At 36.7% G+C, this 20,501-nt stretch overlaps 1 protein-coding gene across 3 annotated transcripts in view; it reads left to right on the forward strand.

Annotated features, from left to right (window-relative positions):
* ece2a (endothelin converting enzyme 2a) overlaps window positions 1-18,463 on the forward strand; it is a 96,566-nt gene extending 78,103 nt beyond the window's left edge. For all 3 annotated transcript variants that reach the window (XM_051915818.1, XM_051915808.1, XM_051915828.1), the window contains exon 4: window positions 17,973-18,463. In XM_051915818.1, the coding sequence (XP_051771778.1) occupies window positions 17,973-18,260 (288 nt within the window). In that variant the 3' untranslated portion in view covers window positions 18,261-18,463. The remainder of the gene's footprint in view (window positions 1-17,972) is intronic.
* Window positions 18,464-20,501: the final 2,038 nt, after the last annotated feature.

Below are 20,501 nucleotides of genomic sequence, written 5' to 3' on the forward strand. Positions count from 1 at the left end.
GATAGTTCACCCAAAAATGAAAATTCTGTCATTAATTACTCACCCTCATGTTGCTCCAAACCCGTAAGACCTTCGTTCATCTTCGGAACACAAATTAAGATATTTTTGATGAAATCTGAGTCCTCTGATAAACTGCAATGTTATTACCACTTTAAAGGCCCAGAAAGGTAGTTAAGACATCATTAAACTCATTAAACATCATTAAGCATTAGACTAAAATTGACTACAGTGATTCAACCTTAGTTATGAAGCGATGAGAATACTTTTTGTGCGCAAAAAACAAACAAAAACTACTGGACAATATTGAGCCGGCATTCTGACATAGAACCCAGTGTAGTGTAGTGTATTTGTTCTTATTTCTTAACTGACTGTTCACTTTTCTTTAATAATGTTTAATTATGTAATAATGTAACTTTTGATCCGATCTGTGACTCAAAAACCATAAAACTAATGTTAGGGACTTCATCCATCAGAAATCGTCATATTTTGAACATAAACTGCAATAATATAAGGAATGTATTAAAGTAAATCAGTGCTGTTATTTTTTTATTTTTATTTTTTTGTCTTCTGTCATTTATTCACCCTCATGTTGTTGCAAACCTGTATGACTTTCTTTCTTCTTTTTTCTTTGTACATACAATGAAAGTCAATGGGATCCAATGGGACCCTAGTGTTCTTCAAAATATCTTTTTGTGTGTCATACATGTTGTAACGACATGAAGGTGAGTAAACGATGACAGAATTTTCATATTTGGGTAAACTATCCCTTTAATGTCTCTGTAATTAGCTGTATTGACAGTTTAACCCTGTGTTAACTGGTTGAATGGCAGAATGGCAGGTTGTTTGCGTGCAAGTCTGATGGTCAGCGACCTGTTGCTCCAAGCAAAATCATGTTGTTGCCGCTGCTACTGTGGTATCCATAGTGATTGTCCTCCCATGGGCATCCTCAGGGCTGCCAGGCACACTGCCCCATATACTTAGTGTTATCCACTCAAACACACACTCTCTCACTCACACACTCACTTCTGCCCTATTTACCTAGTGCCTTTAGCAGCTGTAAGTGTATTAATTCCTCTTGGGGTGTAGTAGTACAGGAGGAGCATCCTTTCTCACTCCTTTTCTATTTCACTTTCTCTCTCAGCATCAGTCACACTTATTAGAGGTTCAGGGATAATTGCCTGGAATTATTAAATGCTGTTTGGATGTCCATGTACTTTTTGCCATGTAGTGTGTTTTAATCTGTTATTGTGCCATAAGGGTTGGTGTATGGAGCTGCGTGATTTGGTGAAGTGGGTGGAGCAGATATGTAGGTGGCGGCTGTTTGTTTGTCTTTTTTCTTGTTTGTGTGTATAAAAAGGGGGTGTGTATGTGGGCGGGGGTTTTTTAGAGGGTGCCACACTCTGCAGGTTTATAGACCAGCTCATTAATTAGAACAAACAATCTGTCTGACGCCCACACTGTGTGTGTGTGTGTGTGTGTGTATGTGTGTGTGTATGTGTGTGTGTGTATGTGTGTGTGTGTGTGTGTGTGCATACTGTATATGCGTGTGTGTGTGTGCATTTTTAAGATGTTTCGAGCAAGAGAGAATTGGGAAAAAGAATAGATCTGCCATTCTTTGCAGTGAATTATACCAAATAAATGCTTGTTTGCTTGATGAAGAAATACATGAATAAAGCGTTACTGTAATGCAGAAACAATTTTTCTGTTCCAAAACGTAGTGCACTGCCTCATTGTCTACTACTTGCATATGCTTTATAAGACAGCATCCTAACTAAAAAGAATCGTTCACCCAAAAAATTCTGTCTTCACTTACTCACCGTCATGTTGGTCCAAACCTGTAAGACTTGGGGTATGTTTACACGACAGCAATGTACTAAAAATAGAAAAGTTTTTCCTTTAATTATTTCGTGTACAGACAACAACGTTGTTGAAATGATCCCCGTTCACAAGGATCCGCAAAAACGACTAAAAACACTGTATTATTCATGCCAGGCCAGTAGTTGGCGATGTCACTTTGTAAAGAAAAACTATGCGCCTATAGACTGAACATGTAATACGCATGCACATGACGTCACCTTTTTTACAAATTTGCATTTTTTTTGTTTACATGGAGATGATAATAGTATTGTTTTCAAAAACTTGCACTTTGAAACCCGATTTCAGAAGTTTGCGTATTCAGGCCCTCAAAACGCCGTTGTCGTGTAAGTGAACGGCCAAAACATAAAAAGTTTTCAGTTGAAAATGGTGTCATGTAAATTGCTCCTGAGAAGATAAGAAAATTAAAAATGTCTCCATGTTTGTTTGTTTTTTTTTATCCATTGAATGAAAGTAAATGGGATCTTATGCTGTTTTGGAGTAAATTATGACAAAAGTTTTACTTTTGGGTGAACTATCCCCACTTTTTAAAGGGTAAGTTCACCCAAAAATGACATTTCTGTCATTAATTACTCACCCTCATGTCGTTCCAAACCTGTAAGACCTTCGTTCATCTTCACAAATTAAGATATTTCTGATGAAATCCGAGAGGTTTCTGAACCACACATTGGCAGCAACGACATTGCACCTTTCAAGGCCCAGAAAGGTAGTAAAGACAAGACGTTCAAATAGTCCATGTGACTACAGTGGTTCAACCTTAATGTTATGAAGAGACGAGAATACTTTTGTGCGCAAAAACAAATTCATTCAACAATTTCTTCTCTTCCCTGTCAGTTTCCTATGCTGTTGACGTAGTAAACACAGTGCTGCGCTTCCGGGTTCTACGTGAGAACGCCGGCTCAGGATTGGCCAACGCTGTACATGTGAGCAGCACAATGAATGCATGTGATGCTGATGCAGGAGCTGGCCAATAACGAGTTGGCGTTCAGACGTAGAACCCTGATGCACACGTGAACTATTTAAACGTCTTTACTACCTTTCTTTGCCTTGAAAGGTGCGATGACGTTGCTTGCTATGTGTGGTTCAGAAACCTCTCGGATTTCCTCTAAAATATCTTAATTTGTGTTCCGAAGATGAACAAAGGTCTTACGGGTTTGGAATGACATGAAGGTGAGTAATTAATGACAGGAATTACATTTTTGGGTGAACTAACCCTTTACTCAGATACACTACAGTTCAAAATTTTGGGGTCTGTAAGATTTTTTTTAAATGTTTTTTTAAAGTCTCATGCTCACCAAGGCTACGTTTATTTGATTGAAAGTACAGTAAAAACAGTAATATTGTGAAATAATATTTAAATTTAAAAATTGTACTTTATTTTGATGGCAAAGATAGCAGCCATTAATTCAGTTAAAAACAATTCAAAAAGTCATCCTCATATGCTGATTTGGTGCTATCATCATTGTAAAAAACTAAATATTTTTGTGGAAACCAGGATATGTTTTTTCAAGATTCCTTGATGAATAGAAAGTTTAAAAAGAACAGCATTTATTTGAAATAAAAATCTTTTGGAAAATTGTAAATGCCTTTACTGTCACTTTTGATCAGTTTAATGTATCCTTCCTGAATAAAAGTATCTTTAAAAAAAATCTTACTGACCCTAAACTTTTGAAAAGTAGCATATATTTATGCATTGAATGACATGTATTTATAATAGATATTTATCTTGACTTCTTCCACCATCTTTTTTTGACTATGTGGAATAAAATAAGTGTCTTATAAGGCTGCATACTGTTTGCAACATGCCTTAAAATGCCGTCTAGCTAGCCTGCTTACTGTTTTAACACTGTTCAATCGATGCCATCATAAGAAGTATTAATAGGAAATCACACATCGTTGTGATAAGCAGAGAATGTGCTAGAGAGAATGTTGATAGGATGTGAGCACTTTGTTGATATGTTGACATTTGCAGCACATTGTGATTTTTATCATGCCTTTATTTATATAACACTAAAAATACAGGTCGCATTTAATGTTCAGGTGCATTTGGTATCCAGTGATGCAAAAATGCCCATTTTAAAGGCATACAAGCATATGTTAAAGATTCACAGTATTTTACACAGTACATGCTCTTCTTTTGTGTTACATCATGACCCAAATGAATTACTTTTTTTTTTTTTTTTTGCAGTGTAGAAACTTTCGTTTCCATGGCAACCCCATGTAGGAAATTGCCAGAGCCTTGGGAAAATGTTTTCAGCCAAGTCATTTGAAGAGCTCATAAAAGACAAATACTTGAAGCATCCCACCAGTTGGCAGCAGAACATCCACCCATCCCTCCACGTCTCTGATCTTAAAAACACAAATACAGGCAGATTCAAGCCGTTATTGATGATCAGGAAACTGATGAATGATTTTCGAACCTGTGTGCATCTTTTATGAATCTGTGCCATAACAAAAACCCAGTGGTACCAGTCTGTCTGGCAGCCAATCAGAGAGGCCGTTCAGCTTGTGTAATTAAGATATGTTACGTAATGGCCAGGTGCTGAGAAACAGATTGAGAGAATAAATGATCTTCTCCGCTCATTCGTTCGTTAGCAGAATCTGACACTGAGGTCAAATGTCAGTTAGGTGCATTTTGTTAATTGCAGAAATCGCCATGCAGAAACAGTTTAAATCAGAATGGCTCACTCTATCTAGCGATCAATATTTACGAATCACACATAAAGGTGCTAAAGCATTAGCTTTCACCCAGCCTACACTAAACACTATACACACACGCAGACAGATGCGCAAACACATACATACACATGAATGAACACAAACATATGCACACATGCGCAAACATGCATTCTGGCATTCACAGTCAGTAGTGTGCATCTGTGGGTGATGAATGTATAATTTATGTGGTTTGGTTTCATTCAGAATGTTCTGGAAATCTACTGTATTTGCTCACTAGCTATCTTAATGGGACATTGGTACTTTATATACTTAATATATTTTAAATTCGCGTTATGATAATCGCACTATGCCATAATCACATATGCCATTTTTCTGTCTTATTGCGATTAATTGCACAGCCCTACACAGAACTCTCTCCCACAATTTAAAACAGTGTAAAATATAGTTCACCCAAAAATGTAAATTCTGTCATAATTTACTCACCCTCCAGTGGTTCCAAACCTGTATGAATGTCTTTCTTCTGCTGAACACAAAAGAAGATATTTAGAAAAATATGGGTAGCTAACAGTTGATGGGCCCCACTGACTTCCATAGTATGGAGAAAAAATACTATGGAAGTCAAAGGGGTCCATCAACTGTTTGGTTACCGACATTCTTCAAAATATCTTCTTTTGTGTTCAGCAGAAGAAAGAAATTCATACAGGTTTGGAACCACTTGAGGGTGAGTAAATGAGGACAGAATTTTCAACTATCCCTTTAACATGGCTTTTCATTTCCAGTGTATAAGCCAGCAGTAATATTGGCTGCACTTGATTTATTTTTGATCAGACTACCAAGAGGTATAGGGCATATTATTATTATTTCTGAGAGGATAACTGTGAGGTCATGTGACAACAATATAGTATTCTTCTGCTTGAAATGTTTATGCATTATATACAGTTTCACAAATATTAGTTACAATATATAGTATACTACTCAGTATACAGTAAGCAGTTCATTAGTATTCAATTCCAAATGTTATTTACTTTTTTATTATTATTATTTATGAACAACCTCTCCTCTTTGAGGATGTCCACAAATATTTAGTCAAGTTAGTCATTTTATGCCATCATACAAAACACACTTGTAGTCAGAGCTCCATTTTGATGCCAGCAGGTAGGGCAACTTCTCTGAAGACAGTTTGATCATCTCTCATGATTTGCTTTCTAACCGCTTTGTACTACACAAACACATGCTGCGGAAGCTGATCATTTGAGTTCAGTCTAAATGATCGTTTACTTCACAAGAGACACGCAGAAAGCAGCTCCACTGCAGCAGAGCTAATCAGTGTTCATAAACTCAGGGTATAAAACAGACTCTTTTCAGCAGGGACTGATGTTGCTGTCGAGATCAGGAACTGGTGTAGAGTACATGCCATCTACAAGTGTTATTTGTCTTGCCTGTAAAAGATGATAGATCAGACAGACAACTGGACGGATGGATGGACGGACGGACTGACTGAAAACCAGATAGATAGACAGACAGACAGACAGAAAACTAGATAGATAGACAGACAGATGGACAGAAAACAATAGATGGAAAGATAGACAGACAGACAGACAACTGGATGGATGGATGGATGGATGGATGGATGGATGGACGGACGGACGACGATAGACGGACAGACGGAAGACGATAGACAGACTAAAAAACCAAATAGAAAGACAGACAGACAGAAAACGATAGACAGACAGACAGAAAGACAGACAGAAAACAATAGACAGACAGACAGGCAGAAAACAATAGACAGACAGACAGAAAACAACAGACAGACAGACAGAAAACGATAGACAGACAGATAATGATAGACAGACACAGACAGAAAACGATAGACAGACAGACAGAAAACGATAGACAGACAGAAAACGACAGACAGACAGACAGACAGAAAATGATAGACAGACAGACAGAAGACAGACAGAAAACGATAGACAGACAGAAAATGATAGACAGACAGACAGACAGACAGAAAACGATAGACAGACAGACAGAAAGACAGAAAACAATAGACACAGACAGACAGACAGGCAGAAAACAATAGACAGACAGATAATGATAGACAGACACAGACAGAAAACGATAGACAGACAGACAGAAAACGACAGACAGACAGAAAATGATAGACAGACAGACAGAAGACAGAAAACGATAGACAGACAGACAGAAAACAATACAGACAGAAAACGATAGACAAACAGACAAAACGATAGACAGACAGACAGAAAACAACAGACAGACAGACAGAAAACGATAGACAGACAGATAATGATAGACAGACACAGACAGAAAACGATAGACAGACAGACAGAAAATGATAGACAGACAGACAGAAGACAGACAGAAAACGATAGACAGACAGACAGAAAACAATACAGACAGAAAACGATAGACAAACAGACAAAACGATAGACAGACAGACAGAAAACGATAGACAGACAGACAGACAGAAACGATAGACAGACAGACAGAAGACAGACAGAAAATGATAGACAGACAGACAGAAAACGATAGACAGACAGGCAGAAAACAATAGACAGACAGACAGACTGAAAACCAGATAGATAGATAGACAATGTACAGACTGTCAGTCCAAATCCGATTTTTGTCCATATCCGATTGAAATCCAGTCAGATTTAGCAAGTGTGAATGGCCAAAAATCACATAAAATGGGATTTAAAAAAAAAAAAAAAAAAACGTTTCGAGCTACATTCACATGTGGTCTGAAATACAATTCAAATCGCATTTCTGGAAAACTGTTTCAGTCTGACTGCTCTGATCGGATTTCGCATGTTTTATTTGACTTTCTCATACCACGTAAAACGTAAATGTCAGACGTTGTTATAGGAAATAATATAAGTCTAAATAATATAAGTTATAAGTCACTGCAGAGACAATGTTGTGTTGCAAAGTGCTGGACGAGGAGAAAATGACAACATAACTCAGACATGTTTTGAAACTGGCAGAGACGACAGTGCTGAATAAAGCCAGCCATACCAGCCTCCTACGTTTCTGCTGCTTCCTCATAAGATGCAGTAGTCCAGCGTGGTGGCTACACATTTCCATGTTGTAAATAAGACAACATCTGTATTGCAAACCCCTCCATCTTGCGGTTTTTGTTGTTTTTTGCATATGCCTACAAACGCAACTCCATTGCCATAGAAACCAATGCAGATATTCCGGAAAACAAAAGAGCGGCATGGACACACAAATCAGATCTAAACATTTGTAAGTGGACGTCAAATAGTTTTAGATCAGATTCCAATCGAATATACGCAATTATTCGAATTTGGACTGACAGTGTGAACGTAGCTATAGACAGACAGACAGACAGACAGATAGGCAGACTAACTGACTAAACCAGATAGATGGATGGATGGATAGATAGATAGATAGATAGATAGATAGATAAGATTTGGATTGATTGATTGATTGATTGATTGATTGAAATGTTCCCTTAACATGGTAAATCACACTGCTAACTGCTACATTTATCAAATCAAGGCAGCAAACCACCGTTAAAGGAATGTCATGTTTATCCCTCCTGGGCATGAGTAGTGTAAATTCTGCAATTATGCATCGCAGGCGCAAAAGCATCCAAAACCCTCATTTCAAAATCCAGGCCACAGTCTCCCGGCCTGCGGCCAAATCAGACATGCTGAGTGCAGTTTTATCAGAGCAGAAGCAAGTCTAGCAAACTGCTCTGATGCTGGGACTCACAGCCTGCACTGACCAATCAGGACAAAATCTGAAAGGTTCACAGCAATGGAGTGCACATATTGCAGTATAAACTGTATTCCGCCTTGCATGTGATTCAGTATGCAGTGCTAAATGTTTTGAATAGCACTATACTACTTTATTGTCACTTGTCTTCACTATATTGCATATGCATTCAACATTTGCCATCTATAATAGTTGTCTATTTAGAAATAAATGCAGTTGTTTTGTATATATGTCTTAATTTTTGGCCGTCCAAACAAGTCAAACAAGAGATGTTACAAATCAGAGTGGATATTGCTTCAGTTTTATTCCTTACTCTGGAAATAAAAAGTTAAGTTGAGCGCATTGCATTGTAAGATAGACTATCCATTGTAATGTTCTTATGGGTATGCACAGTGCTGGGTAGATTACTTACAAATTGTGGTCTGTTACTGATTCCAAATTATATGATGAAAATTGTAGTTAACGTAATCCATTGCATTACACATTTTAGGTAATATAATTGGACTACTTTTAGATTACTTTTAGATTACTTTGACCCTAACTCATTTATCACATTGAATTAAATAGAATAATATTGTACCATATTGATATAAAAATACAAAGAGAGGAAAATATATTCCATTCCTTGTTATCAACAACATGAAGTGCATTAAATATTACATTACGTCAGGGTTTCCCAAACTGGGGTTCGTGAGGGAGCTTCAGGGAGTTTGAGAGTTTAATGAAAAGATAATAATGAAATAAATACATGGTTAAATGACTTACTGAGTGATAATTCAATTAATAATTAATGCGTTTGTCAGGAGTTGATTCGATATTAAAAGTGAAATGATTTCTGTTAATCCAAATGTCAAATGCTTTGTGGCCAATTTTCCATGTAATTATAGCCATTCGACTAGCGGCTGGTCTATGTGCGTAATTTCACAAAACTAGATGAATTTCTGAATGTATATAAGCGATATGCTTTTTAAGAAAGGAACATTTAAAACATGAAAAAGAAGAATTAGGGAGAATCAATAAATTATGAATGATTTACTGCCATTGTTGTGTGAATAATATGTAATCATATAATCAAAAAAGTAACTGTAGTCTGATTACAAGTATTTTAAACTGTATTATAATCTAATTGCAAGTAATTAATTTTTGGAATCTGATTACATAATCCAGATTACATGTAATCAGTTACTACCCAGCACTGGGTATGCGTACAGGTTATTTGCATTGTACACACTACCTACTATATAGTAGTAGTATGGTAGTATGCAATTTTAAACATAAAAAGTTGCTGTTGGTTGCCTTGTAACACAATCCAGATGGCTTGTGTGATTCAGTTAAAGTGTTAATAAGGTGAGAAATGTTTTTGAGTCTCTTAATTAACAATGGCCGTGCGTTGTGAGCCAAAGACAGCAGCACCTTCTTTGCATAAAGACACGTTGTGATCTGGTCTTAACTCGAGGCGTTAGCCATAATGAGTGACTCATGGAGTTCTGCTACAGCTGTGAGTTTGGTTAAGATGAACAGTTTAGAGAACTGAGTTCATAAAGGTGAACGAGTTCACATTATATTCACTGAAAAGCAAGACAGGGCTGATTACGAGTCTGTTATTTTTAACAGACTGCATCATGTCCTTAAAGCTGAAGTGTGAATTTTTTATGTGCCACTAACAAACTAAACTAAATATATGCTCTAATATATGCTGTATTTTTTCCCTCCTCATATTTGTATTGTTTTAATTCAACCATTTATTTATCACCATGATGCACATTATGTGCATCACTTGTGTTTATTATTATTGATGAAACCTTTTTGAGCATTTTTTGTCAGTAATTCCATTGAGATATACACACATTAAATAATTAACACACTTCACCTTTAATGGAGAAGGATGAATAAATGACCTCATCATCACCTGTGCGGTTTCACAGATTGTTAGTTTGATAATTGCGTCTGCTGGAAGATTTGGCAGCTCTCAGTGGCCGTAAAGGATCTTGATTCCCTGAGGGCTGAGTGCTGATATGACAGCTGTTAGCACACTAGAAACCTATCATTATAGTCTGTCCACAATTCTATGTGTTGGTTTTCTGCATACACACACATTCATGCCCTTTGCTGCTGGACAGATGGTAGCTTTGAGCTCAGGGTCCTTGAAGGAGACATTCACGCCGGGGAAGAGAAAGAGCACCAGACAACGATATGAAGATGAGCGCATGCTGTTACTAATGCCCCTGGAGGATGCTGGGAGTTGCTTTGTTAAAGTACTTTCTGGCTGCTAACAAGCAGGAGGAAGATTCTAGGTCATAAAATTACACGTTTCCGCAACCTCACATGCCCGGCTCTGTGCACAGTTAGACCAAATTAAGTAGCGCTGATAATTTTTTTTTTTTTTATTTCTGCTATTTTTGTGTGTGTGAAACATGAAGTTAGGGTGAAAAAAGTAAAATATGACCTATATACAGTAAAAGACAAAATCTTGGGTACTTATTTATGGAATATTGCTGTATTTATTATAAATGGTTTATGTGTGTACATGACTTTAACCTTCCTCTTGCAGCGACAATGACGTGTTTTCTGGTGCGAGGGCAGGACAAACTGTCACTTACATGAGATCCACCAATAGCAAACCCTGCCCATCTAGTCAATTCCCCATGGACAAAATCAAGCCCTGATCACACTTTGGCAACTTCCATTTCATGCCGAGTTTAAAGACCCCATCGAGTCAAAATTGGTGTTTTGTGGCTTTTGGTTACATTGCAAAGATTGCTACTTATTTTAGTGTGTAATGACAATAAAAGAACCAATTACTCAGGTAATTATTAGTATTATTTAATAGGGGTATGACGAGATCTCGTGGCACGATATTAAAATGTGACGAGATTTCTCGTTGAGGTGAAAAGCTGTCTCACGATATCACCATGACGGAGCGTGAAGGTTAAATTAGCATAGAATATGCCACCGCTACATTTATATTATGGTGCCCACCGCGGCACGCCTCCACCGTCGTTTAAAAAAAAATAGAAATAAAAACCATTTAATTCAGTTGGATATTGGTCGTTTTAATTGTAAACTATTGTAAACGTCTGCTCTGCTCATCCATTATGAGCTGCAGAGTCACACAGAGTGCAGCAGGAATCATAGTTCACTGATCACGTGACGAGAGTAAGGCAAGATGACCGATAAGACAATGGTGGAGGATTCGTTGTGCAACGGAGCCTAAGGCCGCTTTTTTAGTCAGCTGAAAATGCCTTGCTGTAAGTGCTTGAGAGCACTTCGACAGCACAGCGTTTTTTTTTTTTCTTTTCAGTTGAGATGCTTTGCTTGCTATGATACAGAATATCCGTGGAAGTGTTACTAGTATCTCATTTCACAGATAGTTTGTTTCTGTATTGCTTCTATATAAAAAATGTAAATTCAATGTAAAGTATTTGCTCTGGCTCTTGTTTTAAATAATTTTGTTCCATTATTATGCTTGTTGTTGTCATCTGTTGACGTTGTACAAGCAGAATGTGGCGGTTGGTCAGTGTTGTATTTGTCCCGCCCCTCCTCCACTGTGATTGGACAGCTGGGTAAAAAGACAATGACGAGCGCTGTGTTTTACCCAAAGCTGAACATTCTTCAACTCTCGGCAACCAGTAAAAAGTGGTGAGCGCTCGGCGCTTCAGCATGAAATAGACGGTCAGCGCCTCATTACGCTCCTGCCATTTTAAAAACGTAGTGCTCCCATTAAAAACAATTGTAAAAATACGCTAGCAGTAAAATAAGATTCTTTGGTGGACACACGGCCTAAGCGTCTGATAAATGTCTTATCTTGTAGAATGCGCGCTCAGCACCGCCACTCCTGATACACAGAATACATGCGATCCCGAATTTGAAAGTGAAAGTAAAACGCGAGCTCCCTGATGCTTTTAAATTAAGCTACTTACAATAGCCTGTCTCCCAATATCAAACCTATCTTAGGCTGGGCTGTGTAGCTGTAACCACTTATTAGCTATGGTCTCTGTTTTGGTCTCTGTTTGCACTTTGAATATTGAGAGAGTACTTTGATTATGGTTGCACTTATTGTTTGCACTTAAGCAGGAGGAAGACTCATGTGAAATCAGTTGAGTTTGTGGCAAAACCTTTTACAGTACTTGTATATTGTTGTGTTTCAATGCATATGATAATTCATACTCAGAAAGTAGAACTGAAATGACATTCATTACAAGATGATTATGCACCTGCAGACTATTTTTCCAGTCATGATTTTTGTCATTGAGCATTTCTTAAAAATACTGTGCAAAAATCTTGTCTCGTTCTTGTGAACCCAATCTCGTGTCTCGTCTCGTGAGCTAAGTGTCTCATCACACTCCTATTATTTACATTTATTCATTTACCCACTTTGTCTGAACCAACAATATTCAGAGTACACAATGACAAGTAATTCACTTTTAGCAGATATAGTGCAACATATACAACTCACTAGCAAGCTCACTGGGATGTCATGCATTGTGGTGTAATTAAATGGCTATTTAAAAAAAGGGCAGCACTTAATTACTACAAGTAACTTTGCAACTACATGTCAGCTAACTCTCATTAGTATTAGTAGACTGTCTGCTTAATATCTGCTAACACTTTTTTTGATGGTCATGTCAGCTTATTTTACTAACGCGAACCCTAACACCTAACCTAACAGTCTACTAACCGTCTACTACAGTCTACTAATACTCTAATAAGAGTTAATTGACATGTATTTGCAAAGTTACTAATAATTAGTAGAAAGTTGACCCATCAAAATAAAATGTAACCAAAAAAAAGGGACATTCCACAATGCTTTATCCTGGACAAAATTCATTTTTCAATTGTGGACAAATGACAACACATGAAAGCAAACTGTGAATTTATGGGGTCTTTAAAAAGCATCCATGTAAATAAAGTATCTATGTAAAAAAAAGCAACTATGTAAATAAAGTTTACATAGTTTACAAATAAACATCCTGACTTCCACACATACACGATATTTGTGTTTCAAAATAACAAACCTTACCCAACGAACTCTTTGTCTCTCTCTCTCACACACACACAAATCCCCTGTCAGCCTTTCCCAATTTGCAGCCGATTTTTTTTGCAAGTTTCCTCAGCAGTCAGCGGTTCTTCATCCAATTAAAGACAAAACAAAACACCAGAAAAAGTGCACCAGGAGAAGGGCAGCATCTCAATACATGTACTATCAACACTAAATATTCCATACCATTTAGTATGCAAGACTAGCATTAGTGTGACCCAAAATCATACAGGTATGTACAAAAACTTTGAACTATGAACTTTTTATTTTAAATGAATGCCATAGTATGATTGGCCCTTGTTTCAGATGCCTATAAAACTTGCATGAAGCAAACAACACATCATAGTTAATAGCTGTGTGTAAATAATGATACTGTGATCAATGTGTAGATAAGACGTTAATAGTCACTGGTTTAAATCAACTGCTTTTGATTGTCTGTAATGATGGCTTTGGAAAGGAACCTTAGTGTTCTGTTCACCATTAACCAGAGTGTTTTGAACTTCAGGTTAGATGTAATTGTTGCAGGACCCATAACGGCAGAAGTCTGTGATGCTGACATATACAGCAAGTGAAGCAAGATAATTATTTTAATGACGACAGTAACGCTGCAGATGAGGTCAGCTTTTATTGAAGAAAACTCTCTCTCTCTGTGTTAACCACAGTACTTTCTCATTCAGATGGTATGTCTGAAAGAACTCATGTCCTTCACACATTCATTCTGTCTTTTTGTGTCAAAGGAAAACAAAAAACAACTAACCAAAGGCGCATTGACGTATGGCTGTACAATAGGCTGTAATGTGTGTGATCCAGGGTTTAGCGTTCACCTTGAGACTGGTTTGGTGATTTTCTGGATGGCCCAGCGGGTGTCAGAGGGTCATTAATCAGAGGCAGAGAGAGATCAATAAACCTGATCGTTAGTCTCATCAGCTGCTAACGGTGAGCTGAGATCATCTGATTCGCCTCCAGATCTGGCACTTCACCCAGGAGAAACTGTTTAGTGTCATGTTCACTGTGTTTCATGCTGGGACGTTGCTAGCGAAGAGAAACAACCATGGATGATGGTTTTTACTGTCAGAGGAAAAGCAGGTCTGCTTGCTTTTACAAATAAAAAATAGACTAGAAATAGGAAGAGGGATAAATTCTTTCGTTACTATCATTGTGTCTTTAATGTCATTGGTTGTGAAGTGTCTTGTCATTGTTGTGTTTCCATCCAAAGTTGCAAATTTAACTTATGGGTCATTCTGTGTCAAATCAACCAAATTTTGGAAACTTCCCTGGCTCAAATTTTTGATTTTGTTAATATTTTTTCTGTACAAAGACAAACATAAATAGTGATGAAAGCCAAAATATTAAATACTGAGCAATACTATTTTGTAGAGGGGGGGTAAAAATGACAATTTTCACCTGAGATTTGGAGCCAATTTACAGGGGTCTAAAAATGACTTTAGAAAGATGGCAGCATCATTGTTTTATTTTTACACAGAGATTGGAAAGTCTATTAGCAAAATCTGTTGACTTTAGCAATCGTTGTTTCACTATATGCCAACGGTGACCGTTCAAAAATGACAAAAAGCACTTCTTGTGTTTTTTTTTTTGCCTCAAGTTTGCATGCCTGTAACTCAAGAAGTATTAAAGATATCTTAATATCCTTTTAGATTCTGGTTCTTAACAAACTTTCCTTTTGGTATCTTCATTTTAAAGGCCCTCGATGGTTCAGTCCCAGAGATATGGAGATCTTAATGTGGCTCCATGAGTAAATTGGTAAATTTCAGTGGTAAAAACCAAATGTGGGTCACTTTGCAAACAGTTGATACTTTTTTTCCATCAAAAAGGAATATCTGAAGAACGAATAATGTTGAAACTAGAATTGTATCTCTTGTTTTTCTCAATTGCATAGAACATGCCTGTCTGAATGCCATAAATATTCCCTTTCCAAAGTTTGCATGCCTGTAAGTCTAAAATTATTGAAGATATTGTAATATCCTTACGGATTCTCATTCCTAATAAACTTTCCTTTTGAAATCTTAACTTTAAAGGCACTATATAGTTCAGTCCCATAGATATGGGGATCTCAAAGCAGCTCCATGTTCAAATTGTTGAATTTTACCCATTTTCAGTGATCGAAAACCAAATGTGGTTCACTTTACACACAGCTGATACTTACTTATTTATTTTTTTGTACATCATAAATTACTTGCACCTCAGAGTGTGCAGACAAAACAAAATAAACGCTGTCATGTTACCTTGCGTTCGGAGGTGGATGCCTGGTTTTTGGGAACGCAATCATGTGAGACACTTCTAGGAGGGAATTATACCCAACCATTTTAATGACAGACTTTGGCTCAGGCATTTCAGAATGACCAAACTAACATTTGAGATGCTGTGCAATGAAATTAGTCCACTGGTTAGTCTAGGTATCCAATCACATCCTCTGCTGATGTAAAGTCGTGTGAGTATTTTGTTGCGCATCAAGGGATTTATTTTAGTAGATGTGTTTCCATCGTAGTTTATGGGCATGTGTTCTTATTGATAAAAAGTTATTGGCCTCAAATGAGCACATACTTTTTTTTTTATGCGCATCTTTAGAATATATGCGCATCTTGGCGTTTCCATCCAACGTTTTTTATGCAATATGCCAAAATTTGCATAAAAACAGGTGGATGGAAACATACCTGTTGAGGTCAAACCTGGAGCAACACATCTTGATTTGAATTAAATGAGATACAGCAGAAGAGAAGATTTTGAGTGAATCACTATCTACGTTTTCTTGGAGTTCCATAGAAGAACTAACCCTTTAAGAATAAAAACTCATAGTTTAAGCACATCAATATAGGATTAATTTGTGATCAAGTAACTAGAAAATGTTTATTTATTTTAAACTGTGAGAAAGAAAGTGTGACTTTCTTTGTTCTCATTCCTGTAAAAGTTGTCAGTGGAAGTCTGGAAGTTTCTCTTTCTATTCTCTCTCTCTTCTCTCACACTCTCGGCAGATTCCATGTTGACACCTGAAAGTGTGAATTATTAATTTCTTCAGGCAGATGAAGAATGGGTGGCAGGGGCACGTGATGCACTCACACTCATGCACACTAACCTACAGTATAAACACAAACACTCGAACATGCTCATGGGCACAAATACACTGCAGTTCTTTCCAAAATTAATACATTTATTCAAAAAGGATGCATTAAATTGAACAAAAGTGACAGTAAAGACATTTATAAGGTTACAAACATTTTTTCATCAAATAAATGCTTTAAATTCAATTAAACTTCCTATTCATAAAAGTATCCTTAAAAAATATATCAGTTTCAACAACAATACCAAAAAAGCATGTTTTCAACATTGCTTATAATTAGAAATATTTCCTGAATGGCAAATCAGCATATTAGAATGATTTCTTAAGAATCATGTGACACTGAAGACTGGAGGTATACTGCTGAAAATTCCCCTTTGACATCACAAGAATAAATTACATTTTAAAATATATTAAAATGGAATACAGTTATTTTAAATTGTAATAATACTTCACACAGTTACAGTTTTACTGTATATATTCGATCAAATAAATGCAGCTTTGGTGAGCATATAAAAGACTTCTTTCAAAAAAATCTCACCAATCCCAAAGTTTTGATCAATAGTGTAATAGTGTAATACTCTTATGAACACATAAACACACACTTAAAGTACAAAACCACTGGGGTCATATAGTTATGTTTTTAAATAAAGATTTCTATAAAAAAAAATAGATTTTTTACTTTTGAGAATGTCCCTTGACGTCTTCAATAGGGTGATTTTGTCATACTTTGTTCAATTTTGGAGACAATTTTGTCCATAAAGTAAACCTGCAGCTAGTAAACCCATATACACACACTCAAAATGTAGCTGTAAGGTACATTACTGCGCATTGCATTTTTCTCCTGGCTGCATCTGTGAGGGTTTTTTAAAAAGAAATCTGCAACTTCAGTTCCCCATAGAGGATGAGCACATAATTCATTAAAACAGTGATTTAAGTTGATTCTATTGAAATTACACAAAGAATATATTACAATGAACAGTTTGTCATAGTATTTTAAAGGGATAATTCACCCTTAAATGAAAATTAAGTCATAATTTTCTCACCCTGGTGTTGTTCTAATGCCGTATGCCTTTCTTTCTTTTTTGGACTACAAAAGGAGAAATGTAAAAAAAAAAAAAAAGTCCCACTCATCCATATAATGGCAGTGAATAGCGACCAGCTTTAAAAAAAAAAAAAAAAAAAGTAAGTATCACAGATTGATCCCATGCGACACGTGTTGCATGTTCCACGTGTTCGGGGTTATACGATAGGGTTTGGTGAAAAAACAACTGAAATTTAATTTATTATTTAACGAAAATCCTGACCTTGGCCATTGGTCTTCTGTGCACACTTGGAATATACAACATGTCACATGGGATCAACATATTTAATATCTAACCCAATTCCACTACTGTAGATGGGCAGCATATGGGGTGTGCAGAAAATGTTGATGTTTATTTGAATATAATGATGGTAGAGATAATTAGATGTAATTATCACAATAATGCATGGAACGCTCATAATAATACCTTTAATAGTAATCAGGTGATTTGTTTTGCCCCACAGGTCAGTCGTGTTTTGAAACCTGGAGGCCGTTTCATTTCGGTTACATTTGCGCAGCCACATTTCCGTAAGAGACTCTATGCTCGAGCAAAGTACGACTGGTCTATCAAGCACTATCACTATGGCAGCAGCTTCCACTACTTCCTGTATGTTCTCACCAAAGGGGAGGAGCTTAGCCCAGAGGATGCTGCATTGGAGAGAAGACTGCTTGAGGAAACTGAGGCTTCACCAACTGATGTAAAATTTCAGGAAGTGGATTCTGAGGACTTCCTGAATAACATTGGATTATAAGGACTTGTACAGTATCTGTCAATCAAGAGACTGCTGACTGAAGTTGTACATACTTTTAATTTTTTATGCTCCTACCCTCTAACGGATTTGTTTACCCAAAAATGATGATTCTTTCTTTTAATCATTTACTCACTCATGTTGTTCCAAATTCATATGAATTTATTTCTTCTGTGGAACAAAACATTAAATGTTTTTCTTTCTTTTTTCTTTTTTTTTTATTCACTTTCATCTACTTTTGTGTTCCAGGGAGAAAGTCATACAGGCTTTAAAACAACATGTGGGTAAAGAAATGATGACAAAATTTTCATTTTTTTTTAGGGTGAACTATCCCTTTAACAGTTTGCTGGTCTCAAAAAGGATTGCTCTGTTTTTCTGGTGATGTTAAAGGGATAGTTCACCCAAAAATGAAAATTACTCCATGATTTACTCAAGCCATCCTAGGTGTATATGACTATCTTCTTTCAGACGAACACAATCTGAGTTATATTAAAAAATGTCCTGGCTCTTCCAAGCTTTATAATTGTAGTGAATGGCGCTTGACATTTTGAAGCCCAAAAAAGCACATCCATCCATCATAAAAGTAATCTATATGGCTCCAGGGGGTTAAAAAGTCCTTCTGAAGCGAAGCAATTGGTTTTTGTAAGAAACATATCCATATTTAAAACTTTATAAACTATAATAACTGGCTTCTGGAAACGGCCGTACGCGAGTCTAGTTCTGGTGGAAGAGTGACTTCTGACCCAACGCATGACGTATTGATGAGCACAGAAACGCAGAGGATAGAGCAAAACAAAACACCAGTCATGAATTAGAAGTCGAAAACAAGAATTTTTAAAGAGAAATGTCACAGGATTTCGATAAAAGAGAAGAGGAGCTTGAGTTTGTTGCCCAGCCCTATTTGTTTGAACTGCGAGAGGCGCCTAAGCTTACGCTACTCCTACATCCTACATCATAAGTCGGGTCAGAGGTCACTCTTCCGCTGGAACTTGACTTTTAGTTATTATAGTTTATGAAGTTTTAAATATGGATATTTTTCTTACAAAAACCCATCACTTCGCTTTAGAAGGCCTTTATTAATCCCCCGGAGCCGTGTGGAGTACTTTTATGATGGATGGATGCACTTTTTTGGGCTTCAAAATCTTGAGCCCCATTCACTACCATTATAAAGCTTGGAAGAGCCAGGATATTTTTTTAAAGTAACTCCAATTGTGTTCGTCTGAAAGAAGATAGTCATATACTTGCTTGAGGGTGAGTAAATCATGGGGTAATTTTCATTTTTGAGTGAACTAACCATTTAAGGACAGTATTTGAAAAAAAAAAAAAAAACCCAGCAACTTCAATTTTAGATCTTGTAAACTTTTGAAATGCCATGTTTGACTTTTATGCCTCACTGTATCGGTTTTTAGTTGGTTCAGTACTTTGACTTGGAATGACAATAAGCTTTTAAACAAATATCTTGTATGTTTTAAATATCTTGTCTGGGTTTTTTTTTTTTTTATACCATGCTTTTTTAGGGCTCTTTCATGTGCAGTTTAACTCTGTTTTGCATTTTCTCTCTCTCTCTCTGGCCTATTTCTCTGTGTGATTGTGTTGATTGGTATGACAAGGTTGAGTGCTTGACACCTGCACCCTTGTGCAGAGACAAATCTGTCACAAACGCTTCTCAAACAACAAATAAACAGACAGACAGAAAACAAACAGCCCTGCTGTGTGCCAGAATATGACAGACGTGTCTGTGTGTGTGCTGCTTTGGATGAGGAATGGCTGCAGTGAATCGGAGGAGGCCATTAATAAACCAGAAATCATTTATTTTTAATTTAGCTCTGGAATGTAATTACCGTCTATTTTTAAGACTTGAAGAAGGTGCCTGAATTTCAGAACAGCTTCCTGTGTGCACAATCTATGTGAACATAGATTGAAATGTTACACTGTGATTTTTTTTTTTTTTAAATTTTTTTTATTTATTTTTTTTTTTATAGTAAATAGATGAAGGTTATTCTTGAATCATGAGAGCCCAAAACACATTTAAACCCACTTTATGTTGAGAAAGTTTGCCACGGCATTACTATGTGGTTGCTAAGGTGTTATGAGTTGTTTTTAGAGCATTGCTAGAATGTTCTGAGTGGTTCCTAGGTGGTTTCTTCACAAGAGGCCACCCCCAAGTGTGATATTTTTATACCTAGATATGGCTTGGGTAAGCCTATGGGATTTTTTCTTCCATTTTATTGCAAGTTTGATCGC

This window comes from Ctenopharyngodon idella, chromosome 2, assembly GCF_019924925.1.
Source record: "Ctenopharyngodon idella isolate HZGC_01 chromosome 2, HZGC01, whole genome shotgun sequence".
Lineage (NCBI taxonomy): Eukaryota > Metazoa > Chordata > Actinopteri > Cypriniformes > Xenocyprididae > Ctenopharyngodon > Ctenopharyngodon idella.